This window comes from Pinus tabuliformis, chromosome 8, assembly GCF_031772625.1.
Source record: "Pinus tabuliformis cultivar Carrire ecotype Pingquan chromosome 8, CPIR1, whole genome shotgun sequence".
Classification (NCBI taxonomy): Eukaryota; Viridiplantae; Streptophyta; class Pinopsida; order Pinales; family Pinaceae; genus Pinus; species Pinus tabuliformis.
Window position 1 is genome coordinate 483777972 of NC_142294.1, and position 13817 is coordinate 483791788.

A 13817-nucleotide genomic window follows, 5' to 3' on the forward strand; every position below is an offset into this window, starting at 1 on the left:
TTGACAAACGCTAACACAAAAAACGACATTATTGTTTTAGATCTGGTTGCCACTGCCATGATTAGTCCCACATGCAATAATAAGGTTTGACAAATGAGTATCAGTGAGATTACTTGTAAATCAATATCAAACATCAAAATTTCAGAGGCAGGACTGATTTATGCAGAGAAGGAGATCCATAGAGAATGAAAATTACAGAGTAACCAAATCTAATCTAATATTTATTCAGCATTGGAAAAAAAAGCAATGTGATAATAAACATGGACAGAATCCAATAGCAATTAACATAAGAAGAAGAAGAGATATTTTAACCTGGATGAAGATAGTCTATGGACAGACTGCCTGGCCATCTGATTTCTGCATTCAGCAGATAGTCTATGGACAGACTGCCTGGCCATCTGATTTCTGCATTCAGCTATTTCCTATTTTTTATAGGACAAATAAGCTATAAGACAGATTGCTTCCCCGTCTCATTTCCTATACAATTGCCAATGGTATAAATTGCCTGGCCATCTGATTTCTGCATTCAGCCATTTTCCTATGCAATGTGACCATGAGTGCTAAACAATATTTAGTTGATCAATTGATGTTGCAGACAGCCCTGGCAAATCCAATGCGAGAGTTCTGGAGATCATATTCTATCCACAGATTCTGCTGGTGGTAATTGCCAATGATATTCAGATACATGGGCACAGAGTCAGAGTTCCCAAATGTGAAGCAGTAAATTGTTCTGTTATTCTGCACACCTGCAATCTCCTTTGGCACTGGATACAGTACCTGGTGGCTTTCAAGCCTAAGAAGGGCGGAATCAAAGAGCAGAATCACAGGTGTAATCTGTGGAAATGGCACACCCGCAGGATGAGCGAAGCAGAGATCCATGGGTCCTCGAAATTTCAGAAAATTCAGCTGAACTGGATTTGGGGTCCCTCGGTTATGCGCAAGAAATGCCTACCTGAGGGGTGTGTAAGCGCCCAAAAGAAAACTAAACTGTGTGCCAAAGTCCACCATGGTCTTCCGACACCTGTGTTGTCTGGCAAGAAGATAGTTGGTGGGATTGAGAGCAACCAACATCCAACCTTGATGTCGTAGAGCCTGACAGTGTAGGCCACTCTGTTGAAATAGGGCAGAGGAATGGATTGGGTATACAGGGGAGTGTAATGGAGATATTTGGAAAATGGGGAGTCTCCGAACAGGAGAATGCCTGCGGATTGTGGGTAAAGAACATGGTCTGGAATACAGTAGGAGAATTTGCGACCCGGGTTCGTGTTGTGTTGCATTTGGGAAATGAATGACAGAGAGCCTTGGCTCAAACCCATGAGACCCGGGTGTCGGGTACCGGTAATGGCACGCACCCGAAGACGAAATTGGGAATTTTCAAAACAGGGGAGCCATGGATTGGACTGAGGTTCACAGTATCGGAACCGAGGACTCCGTCTGCGAAGGTCCCGTCGGCATAAGAGTAAGAGTATTGGCAGAGGCGGTTGCTGTTACAGACTGTGGGGACTGGAAAATTGTTGGTCTCTTTTGTGCAGACGGTTGAGCTGCAGGGGATAGGTCGGTAGGTGGTGGACAGAAGGGGGTTGAAAGTGGAACCAGGAGCTGATAAGGGATTGCATTCCAGCCATGACAGCTCGCTGCCTGTATCGACCACCATTTCTTGCTTCTGAGGTGGGTTGCCCATGGTTACCTGCACAACCAAATTCAGGCTATTGACTTGCAGGGGAACTCTGCTGGACACTTTATAAGGAAAGGCACCCCTCAATGATATGGGAACAGAAGAGAGAACCTTGGTATACAGAGGCAAGAGAACACCATGTTCACTGCTGGAATTGAAGCTTTCTGAATCAAGAAAAACTTCCATGGGATTTAGCACTCTTGGACTTGGGTTTGCAGCAGTGAAGCAGAGGATCAGGGCAATGGAAACCCACATGAAACCATGGGAATTTACGTATCCCATTGTAGGGAATGCAATCAGGAACAACACAGCAAAACAATGACACTTTGTGAGATTTTGATAACAGAGACATAAGCAACGCAGGCAATGCAGTGCAGTGCAGCGCAGTCCAGTCCTTGAAATTATATATATATATCTCGATTGATTCCAACTAATTTGTCACATATGCTCTCAATTTTCTTTCTTTTGACTTTGAATACTTGCACCAGAGGTTATGGATGTCTCCCTCTTCTTTGCTTTGCTTCGTGTTCAGATTAGATTTGAAGGTGAAAAAGCTCAAAGCCATACCCACCTTCATAATTAAGGAATTTGGGTGGTTAGACATTACATCCATTCATTCCTCAAATGCCTGCACCTACTGCAAACGTGGTTTCCACAACCAAATACAGATTAAAAAATAATAAAAATAAAATAAAATAAGTATGTTTGGGTTTAGTATCAAAATGGCTAAATAAAAATAAAATTTAATAAACACATTTGGGTTAAGGTATCTGACTAATTTTAAAATGAAATAATTCCATTTGAGTTTAAGTATCAGAAGTTTTCGTTTGGGTGAGAAAAAATATATCCTAAAGCTATAGGATTTGTGTTTAATAAAAATATAATTTAATAAGTATATTTGGGTTTAAGTATCAAAATGTCTGAATAAAAATAAAATTTTAATAAACAAATTTGGGTTAAAGTATCCAGCTGTTTAAATAAAAATGAAATAATTCCATTTGAGTTCAAGTATCAGAAGTTTTGTATGAAATAATTCCATTTGAGTTTAAGTATCAAAAGTTTTTGTTTGAGTGATAAAAAACTATAATAAAACCCTAAAATTTGTGTTTAATAAAAATAAAATTTAATACAAATGAAATAAACCAATTTAGGTATTCAAACCATCTAAATAAAAATGAAATAAATATTATCAGATGTTTTTGTTTGGGTGATAAAAAAATAGAGTAAAACCATAAAAAAATATTGTTTGCATCTTGATATTTCTTGATTTTCTTTATATGTAATAAGTTTACCTCTCGCAAATATTGATATCATATTTCTATAAAATTTAAATTACCTTAAATTACCTTTTAGTCAAAATGATATCATAGTTTTGTTTTAGTTTGTTTGAAAATCCTGGCAAGGTAGTTGGAAAGAAATATACATATGGATTCAAATATCTATATGTTAGATGAGACCATCAGTATTTTTATGTGCTAATAATGATAAAATTGAAAGTTAGATTATAATAATTTTAGATCTATAAATTTCATATATAAAGTACACTATTTAGTTTTTATTTTTTTTCCATTCATCCATTCATGACTTTGCTTTGTTGTCCCCTGTTTTATTATTATTAGTGTATTCATATGTGGGTATATCTTTTTTATTAAAGAGTTTCTTGCCAATGCATTATGCTATTTTATGATTGATAATTATGTTTTTTTAAATGTTTTTTTATAATTATGAAAATTTTAGGATACATTTTCATTCATAAATTTAGTGTTATTTTTAATATTTTTATTTAAAGTAATTCATATATATTTATTAAATATATATGGAAAAAAAATTATTTATATATTGAATGAGTATTGGCTTTTTATATGGATATTATTTATTTGGATTCACTTGATTTAAATAAAGAATGTGATATCTTTTTTTTTTTTTCTACGTAAAGACTGAGCTAATATATTAAGAAAAAGAAAATATTTACAGAGAGAGGAACAGGCCTCTGAGGATGAATAACTTCACCCTCCATCTGAAAAGCAGTACAGGTGCACAAGGCTATCTGATTTACAAAGATAGATGCAATAGAAATGAGCATGGACAAAACAGCAACATTTAGTCCTCTGACTTACAAGAGAAATTCCTCCAAAAAGAACAACAACAGCATAATCGTAGAACCAAAGAGCCTTTGCATGCCTCTCGCACCTTGCTGTTGAATTCATTGTGGCATTAGAGGGTAGGATGACAGGGGATTCCAGAGATCTGGAATCACTGCGAAATCTGGGCATACCGCTACCCTTAAAGCAAAAACTGGGCATCTCGGAAAGAAAGAGACCCCTCCAAAACTCCAAAACCAAATCACTGTGCAGCAACAAAAACAGCAAATTTAGCCTTCGAAGGCTCACCTTATGCTTTGTTGTCAAATTCTGGTGTATTTTCATCTTCGTTCACTGGCTGACGGGAACCCGACGGGAATGCTGGCGGTTGAAGCGGCCCCAGAACACGAGCATGCTCCTCAGGGTTGACTACGCCTGGAGGAGGATTATCATTACCAATTTCCGCCCTCTCTTGAGTAATGCCAGCCTGAGCCAGCTCCCCAGCATCTTCCTCCTGGCTATCTGAATCTTCATCATCTTCCTCAGTCGCAATAACAGTGATTAGCAAAGACACCTTCGATCTCTTTTTCCAGCATCTGAAAGTGAAACTAGAGGTATGCATTTGACTATCTTGCTCGTCCGATTCCTCTGACGGAGAAGACGGAGGCGCAACCATAGCCAATGGTGGAATTTCCCTTGCCTGGACCTCCTCCCTTCTGCTAATACCCCAGACACCACCTCTACGCGGGACTCCACGCTGTCGCGGCGCCATGAACCTTGAAACGTGAGGGCGATTGACGATGTGAAACCGAATTTCCCCACACAGAACTTGAGCTCCCCGAACCACACTATTTGAAAGCTGAACCCGGTTATGAGTTCTTGGCTTAGAGCGATAGAGCGCCCCCTGAGCAGAGGTGTGGCCTCTGCCTCCACTCACAACTCCAGAAATCGCACCCTCTCCTCTTTGCTCAGAGCAGAGCATGAAAATACCACAGACATTCTCATTCTGGCACAGATGCGCATTTATGTAGTTCCCTATGCTGAACTCTCTGGAGGCCTCCATTACGAAACCCAACAACCTTGCGTACAGAACCGTTAAGTTCACTCGCTCGAAGCCATCTCCTCTCTGCATAATCTTCACCTCGGCCTTTAATGGCATTAAAGTATGGCAGAGCCACCTGGTGTGGTCGTCCTGCCAGGTTTCAAAGTCATGCCAGCTGCCCATTGCTGGTAAACATATTGCCACCCGCATCCGGGTGAGAATCATCTTGTAGTTGCAAATCTCTGTCTAACAGTGCTTGGAAGGTGGATAGCTGATCTGTCGACAGTATATCATATAGAGGGCCAACTGAAAGGTCGTTTTCGCTTTCCACTCCCAGATTAGCAAGGAAATCAGCTGGCTTATTCCCATCCCTCTTTATGTGTTGGAATGAGACTGCTTTGTTCTCTTGCAACCAATGTTGAATTTGTTCCAGTCTAGATGCCAAACGCCAGCTACTGCTAATTTTATGAACTTGGGAGCCCTGTTGGAGTTTTAAGGCCATGTTTATTAGGAGTTGGGAGTCCCCTTCCACTATCAGTGGGAGATAATTACCCTGCTGCGCCAGAGTAAGACCTTTCCATAAAGCCTCCAGTTCCGCCGCATTGTTAGTATTCCACCCAATAGTACCATGATAGATGAGAAGGGATTTACCCTTATGGTCTCTGATAATGCCACCATAACCTGTCTGACCCGGATTACCTTTCGATGCGCCATCGAAGTTCAGATGGAACACATTGATGGGAGGTGGCTTCCACTTTACTGAATCAGTTTGGTGCTTTGCTGAGCTATCCTTGACAGGAATCTGATCTTGTATCGTTATCTGCCAGTTGTTCCAGATAGCCAGTTCCTGAGATTGCTTTGGGTAGTCATCTTGGGACCATTTCTTTGTGGTGAGAGTTTCTCTGATATTGTTATGAATTCCTTTCCATACCTGCTCCAGTGTCATTGTTTGACCTTTGAAGATCCTCCTGTTCCTTTCCTTCCAGATATTCCACATCACGAAACCCGGTATAGTTTGCCAAAGGATGTTTAGAATTTTGCACTCGTATGGTGATTGAGGCCATTGACTTATTGTATTTTTGATATCCCCCAGAACTCTACCTTCCTTTTGACATCGAAATGCCACCTTTTCCCAGATCTTTCTGCTCATTTGGCACGTCTGCATTAGGTGTAAGGCGGTTTCTTCTTCCTGATTACATATAAGGCATATGGAAGGACCGAAGAATCCCCTTCTTCTGAGATTATCCCAGGTTAGTATTCTATTATATGAAAGGAGCCAGAGAAAGGTGGATACCTTCGGCCATATTGGGGGTTTCCATATTTTTCTCCATATCTGATCTTTGACCATTCTGTCTTTTATGATGATCCTGTAGGCCTCCTTTGTGCTAAATGTACCCTTCTCTTCATAACCCCATCTCAATGTGTCCATGCCTGCTTGCTTTAATATCCTGCGTTTATTTAACTCGGTATTGAGAGTGAGTTGGTTGTGATTTGAGCTACGTGGAAGAATAAGGCTGGTTTCTTTCCACTCTCTCTGCTCTTGATTACTTTGTTCTTTCCAGCAATTGCTTATTTTCTCCTGCGGGGTGATCTCCCAATCCTGAATTGTATGCATACACTCCTTAAGATTTGGTAGCTGCTGCCAGGAGTCTTCCCAGAACCTGCCAGTTTGACCATCCTTCACCTCCCAAAAGCTATGTTTTTGGATAAGGTCTCTATGCTGAATAGCCGAGTTCCATATTAACGATCCTTTACTTGTTTCTGACATTCTTATCCTTTCTTCTAAGGGTAAGTTCCTTGAGTATTTTGCTGTCCAGAGACACGCCCAGGGGGTATTGCAGTTTGAAAGCCACCGCCACCATATTTTCGCCCCCATGGTCATATTGCTTAGTTCTGGATCTCTGAGTCCTAATCCTCCTGCCAGCCTCGGAAGACAAACCTTTTCCCAACGAAGGAGAGCCCATTTTCTGTTTGGGCCAGAGCTGCCCCATAGGAAATTCCTCTGTAATTTTTTAATTGCCTTAAGAACCCATTTTGGCGCTGCTAAAATGGAAAATAAATACAATGGCATAGATTGCAGAACTGACTTGATAAGTACAATCCTACTGGCCATATTGAGCGATCTGTAGGTCCAAAGGAGTAATTTGGCTTCAAGTTTTTCAAGCAGGATTGTCCACGATGAATGCTTGAGGGCTGATGCGATAAGAGGAGCGCCTAGATAGGAGGAGGGCAGAGAAGCCTTGGAAAAGCCAAGAATACGCACTATGGCTCTTTGGGTATAGGGAGGGGTATTAAAGAAGAATACTTGGGATTTTGCATTATTTATGAGGGCTCCAGATGCTTTTGAGAAAGAGTCCAAAATGGATTTGAAAATGCGGGCTTCTTGAACAGAGGAGTGGCCGAATAACATATTATCATCAACAAATTGTTGATGAGAGACAACAGGGAGATGGTGGACGGCTATACCCTTGAGCTTATGCTCTTGAATGGCTGCTTTTATACTTCGCCCCAAACCTTCAGCCAGAATTACAAACAAAAAGGGGGACAAGGGATCTCCCTGCCTAATGCCCTGAGAAGGACGAAAGGTGGTAGAAGGAATCCCATTGATGAGGATAGAGAAGAATGAAGAAGAGATGATACTACTTACCCATCTGACCCAAGGGGGAGTGAATCCAAAAGCCAGGAGGGTTTTTTGCAAATAATTCCAGCTAATACAATCGAATGCTTTTGAAAGATCGATTTTTAGGAGCATCCCTGACTTTTTTAATTGTTTGAGAGAATGCAATATTTCATGGGTAAGGATAATCCCATCAGTTATTTGACGCCCTTCAACATACCCGGATTGCTCAAGAGAAATGATGAGGGGCAGCAAGGGCTTCAGCCTAAGAGCAATAACCTTTGAGACAATTTTATAAATGATATTACATAAAGCAATGGGTCGATACTTATCTCGAGTGCTTGATTCCGTAGACTTTGGAATTAAAGCTAGAAAGGTGGCATTCATGGTTGGATACATCCATCTGAGAGTCCTGGATTCCTCCACGACCTGCCATACTTCCCATTTTATTAGTTCCCAAAAATGCTGAAAGAAGTTCAACGTAAATCCATCTGGACCGGGAGCTTTCCCTGCCTTTAATTGGTTCACTGCTGTTTCTACCTCTTGGAGACTGATCGGTTTAAGAAGCAGAGTATTCTGATCTTCCGTGACTATTCTTGGTATGTGCCTGGTGATGTTCTCAATGGCTGCGGATCTGTTAATATTGGGTTCTTGAGTCATCTGTTTGAAGTAGTTCACAAACTCCTTTTCAATTCCTTCATGATCTTCGATTTTGATTCCTTGCTCATTAGTTACAGAGGATATTTGGTTGATCATACGCCTTTGGACTGTTGTTTTGTGAAAGAATTTTGTATTCTTTTCACCTTCCTTCAGCCACCTAATCCTTGACTTCTGCCTCCACAGTGTCTCTTCTTGCAGCTCTCTTTCTAGAATTTGCTTTTCAATTACTTGTTCTTGTAGAGTCAATTCCTCGGATCGGCCATGAGAAATGATTCTTTGTTGGGTATCCTTCATTTTTTGAAGTAGGATTTCTTTTGATTTGAAGATATTTCCAAATGTAGATTTATTCCAACGTTTTATTTCCTCTTTGAGATACTTCAGCTTCTTTTGAAATAAGGCCATTCTTGTCCCCTCCGTTGCTCTAAAGCTTGCCCAGGTTGTCTTTATGAATTCATGGAAGTCCGGATGTGTTAACCAGAAAGCTTCAAATCTGAATGGCCTCCTTAAACTTTGGCCTGGTCTACTCCAGTTTAAGGCAATGGGCCAGTGGTCCGATCCTGAATACGGTAGGATTGAGGCTGTAAATTCTCCACCCATGTACACTGCATTATCAGAGATTAGGAATCGATCCAGTCACGAAGCCACCTGCATCGGTTCCGTCCTCTTGTTGTCCCAGGTATATATGCCATTTTCTGTAGGAAGATCAATCATCCAATTGTCTTGAATGAAATCTTTAAGTAGAGTACCATCTCTGTTTATTCTACAACGTCCTCCTCTCTTTTCCTCCAGATTTGCAATCATATTATAATCTCCACCTGAGATCCATAGCGGGTACATTCTGTTTACATTAAGTTGTGTTAATGCATCCAAAATATCAGCTTTTTGTTGGGTTTCTTGTGGGAAGTATACATTTGTAATATGCCCAGCAATATTTGTGCCTTGCAGATGAAACTTGGCTTGAATGAAGTTTCTATTTGCATGAATATTGTCCAGCTGTATCACCCTTGCGTCCCAGAGGATTGCCAAACCTCCTGAAGCGCTCTGTGCTTCCACTGCTGTGAATTGCCCCGTCGGCCACTCCTTAGCTGCTACTTTTTCTAGAACTACTTGTTTACATTTTGTCTCTTGTAGGAAAAGAATTGCTGGTTTTTCCTCCATTATCATGTTTTTGAGAAGTCTACCTTTCTTCTGGCCGTTAAGCCCTCGAATGTTCCATGATATCAATTTCATTGGGAATGTTTGGGGTGGATGTTAAAATACCTGGTAAGCTGGGCGTATCTGCCTGAATCGACAAGGACTTCTCCAACCTTGATGGTTCTCTCCAGAGCAGACTTTCTTCCACGCTTTTTGTTGTCTTTTGAAATAAACGTCCCATCCCATTGGCTACCTGTTTGCACCCCTAGTGAATATTTCTTCTGGGCTTTATGCAAAACCGCCGCCAGTTTGTCCACTTGTGCTGTAGTTATCTTGTCGAAATTCTTAGTTTTACACGCGGCCTCCAAACCAAGAATGTCCAGTTCTCCTATATCAAATGTTTCTGTATCCTCATCCATATTTTTGACTTCTTGATGGCTTGCTTCTTCTTCCCGTGCTTGTACTGAACCTGGATCCGTTGTGTCTATCTCCATCTCTGGTTGGCTCCAGCTTTTCATTTTGGTGCTTTGGATGTTACTGTCCTGTACCTCACTTTTTCCTTTCGATGACTCTTTGGGATCCTCCGACATGTTCGGATTTGATATACGCTCAGATGACATAGGATTTTGGACTGGTTGCTCTTCCTCAGCTAAAGCAGCAAAGCTATTACTCGTTGAAGGCTTTGTAGGATCCTTCGTGACCTGCCTGTTCTGAGACGGCTGTTTCTTATTTCCTCTTCTGCGGTTCGCTACTCTGGTGAACCCCTCGGTCGATTGCTTGTCCTGATCTTGTTCCGTGGGCTTATTATTTAACGGGCAATCTCGGAACAGGTGCCCTAAGGCATGGCATCTTCTACACCTAAAGGGAACATGTTCATAGTCTATTAACTGGATCCATTCTTCATCCTCATGAGTAAGTTTTACCTTATCAGGCAGGGGTTCCTTTAGGTCCATGTAGACGCAGATCCGGGCATATGAGGTATACTTCTTCATTTTCGTTTCTTCTGCAACCTTGACAAAATCCCCCAGAACCTTCCCAATCTCCTTAAGCGATTCTTCTTCCCAGTATTCCCATGGCAATGAGTATAACCTGATCCAAAATGGTGCCCAGCTCAGATCCTCCTTGTCTGGGTTAAACTTTGCTACCCATTCTCTAAGGAATAGACCCGCTGAGTTAAAGAAATAAGGTCCATTCTCAAAGACTCTGTTTCTGTCCTCTAAGCAGTTGAAAACTGTTGTAAAGAAACCTTTTGGGCCTAAATGCAGGGATATATGCCCTTTCAGGTGCCATTTGATGTTAATCCATGTCCTCAGGGCTCTCTCATTTGGCCAAATGCCTATAAATTTGCCAATGAGGGCGTGATCCTTCATATATTGGATTCTTGCATTGATCCTGTGACTGGGGAACTCCACTGTTGGCGTATGCTTAGCAACAGACTTGCATGTAGATGATCTCACTCTCTGATCCTCTAGCTGAGCCTGATCTGTCTGCTTGTCCGGCGTACCTTCATTTTCGTTTTCATTTATTCTCTGTTCCTGCCCAGAATCGGATTGCTTTTCGGGCTGCCTTTCATCGTTTGAGGAGTCCCATTCTGCCCCCTGGCGGGGGTTCATTTCCTCTGCTGCCAACGTTCTGTGATCGTGCTGCGCAGCGCTGCCGCCTTGGGGTGGGCAACTGCCCCTGCAGTCCGCCTGCCGTTGCAGGTCTGCAGCAAACCCGAGCCGCTATACCCTGCTTCTCTGCTCATCTTCCTCCGTTCGCAAAGTCATTTCAGCTCAGAATGTGATATCTTTTTGTGCTACAAGATTTTTTTCATTTTTCAGGTAGTGTTTGAGTAGGGTCTCTTGTTTAAGGGAAGTTATTATTAGACATTATAATAAATTTTTCCGGTTGGTATGGTTCCATGTGTTGTTTCCAAGCTTTGAGATGCCGTTGATAGTTTTAAGTGATCTATAAGTGTGTTATGACATTAGGGGCTATGCATGGAGCTGGGTTACACTTTTTGGCAAGTGAGGGCACATTTTGCGTGAAAAAAATAGATTGATTGAACCATTTTAAGTGCTTGATCAAGCAATATTAAGCCCTTGATAAAGTTGTTTGAAGGATTAAAGATAGTTCGATCGAGCATTAAAACAAACCCTCGATCGAGCTCTTGTGTAGTCTGAGGTTATCTAGGAGCTTAATCGAGCTAGTGGCTCTATCGAGTAATGGGCATGATCAAGCCATGTTTTTTAAATTTCCCACCAACACAACCTAGGCACAAAATTAAAAAAGTGGCTTGATTGAGCTATGGGCTTGATCGAGACCTAAAGCTAGATAAGGCCTTAAAGCTAGATTGAGCTATAGGATAGATCGAGCTATTACTTTACCACATCAGGGGCTTGCTTAAGGGCTTCTTAAACCCTAGATCGAGCTATTTGAATTTTTACTTTAAATGCTCAATCAAGCATTTTAAGTGCTCGATTGAGCTATTGAGAGCCTAAAAAATAGAGTTTTAGCCCCCCGCCCCCCCCTTATGCAGATTTCTCTACAACACCATTTTGTAGCCTGATTGACCTAAGGCAGAATTTGTCCTTAACTGGTGAAGTTGATCATGTTGCATTCATGAAGGAATCCTCTATCCAATGGCATATGAGTTTGACATTTTCAAATTCATGTGATATTTTTCATCTAATTTATTTTAAACATGATGCTTCAAATTTTTTTTGGACAGTTTCAAAGGGGTTGAATGAAAAATCAATAACACAAAATATACACAACGAAAACATTTTAAAAAATACCACTACCTTCGTTTACGAGTCCTCTTCAAAATGATACTCTTGGTTTTTCAAATTATTTAAATAGTTGAGAAAAATCTTACATGAACACATGTGTCTGCAAAGTGCAATTTAAATATTACTTTGCCAACTTCAAAAAATAATAAAAAATATAATTTTGCACAAAAAAATAAATTTCAATATGCATAACTTAGTTCTCTTTGTCTAGATCATGCTCATATATATATCTATATATATATATATATATATATATATATATATATATATATATATATATATATATATATATATATATATAGATATATATATATATCTTTTAAAAATTACACATTTTAGACTAAGTTATGCTACGTGAACATGCATACCTATTAAGATGTGCGAAAATTGCAAGGACACACATTTCATTTAATGGAAAATTGATAAGATTATACAACACTATTTTTTTTGCAGAAACTATCATTACGAAAACAACATAATTCTCCACAAATTTTCTTTTTACTCCAAATCAAAATTCATAGATCTTATATGAATTATGAGGGCTTCAATTCGATAAAATAGTAAACTTTTGAAATTTCATCACTGCATTTGGCCCAAACGTTTAAACCATCTTCATGAATTCACCCATTATATATAAATATTTATCATAAGGGGAACTAATTATCTTAAGATAATTGTGCCTTAGCCTAGGCCACTAGGTACTACCAAGATTCAAGGTGGGTAATGTAATCGTATCATCTCCATATTTAACATTTTCCATAGATTCCCTTACATTTCCATCTCATCCATATAAAAAATTACATTCCTTACTTGTGAATAACTTATCAAATGTCACCATAAAGATCTAAAATGAAGAAAACAATAAAGAATCAAGAAAACTGAAGCTAAATAAAGATAAAAAAATATGTAGAGAGGAAAAGAGCAAAGAAAGATTAAGGAAAAAAAAATGCAATGCTTTAATAAAATGCCTAGCCCCTAAAAGTCCTAGATATTTATGCCATTCATAAGAAAAAATGCTAGAAGTTAAAGAAAAATGACAAAAAAGAGAAGAGAAAGGAGTTTGAAGTAGAAAATTTGATTAAAAAGCCCCCATCTCAAAGGTTTGCAACATATAAAATTGAAACCTTCTAGCCAAAAAAAGGGGCTAATTGGACTAGAGTTAGACCTACTATATCACCTCATGAATTTGAAGGTTAATTCATAGGTTTCCTTGTCCCCTTTCACAAATTACATCACCTTTACCTATTCCTCGTCAAGAAAATTAGTAGATACCTTGTGTTATACTCAAAATATACATGTTAATGGGATGAGGTTGAACCACAATGGTTGAATTAGGCAATGTGGTAAGGTTAGCTTAGGCTATCTACATTAAACTAAATTATTTATTTTTTTGTGCCTAAAAACTTGTTGGAATTTTGACTCATCATGATAAGTTGGGAAACTACATAATGGAGTTCATGCATTATACCTTGGGATCCATGCACATTTCCTTGGGATCTTGATAGCGTGATCTCCACATAATCAAGGTGTCCACATCATCCTATGTCATTATATGGAGTATTTTTATATTGTATTATTGTAATCTAGCATATGTGAGCAACATATCCATTTCTTGAGCCCATTTTACAATTGAGGGACCTTCTTGATGTATTATTGAGCCAGTGTATCACATGCATATGTGTGAACAAAACTAGACTTTACTCATTGTTTTGTCACATGTTTCTAGAGAATTCTAAAGGGAATTTAATGAGTCTATGATTTGTTTGACAAAATCAACACCATCATATCTAAATCCTTCTAGAAATGGAACACACCATCTCTCTCATTTCCGACA

The 13817-nt window shown here is 39.6% G+C and overlaps 1 protein-coding gene and 1 pseudogene across 1 annotated transcript; both read right to left on the reverse strand.

Moving 5' to 3' along the window:
• Window positions 1–249: 249 nt before the first annotated feature.
• Window positions 250–2078, reverse strand: LOC149236182 (aspartic proteinase PCS1 pseudogene; annotated as a pseudogene).
• A 2886-nt stretch (window positions 2079–4964) lies between these two features.
• LOC149236183 (uncharacterized) lies at window positions 4965–8672 on the reverse strand. The gene has a single exon (XM_089368799.1). It carries the CDS (start codon window positions 8670–8672, stop codon window positions 4965–4967), a length of 3708 nt encoding a protein of 1235 aa, XP_089224925.1.
• Between the last annotated feature and the right edge of the window lie 5145 nt (window positions 8673–13817).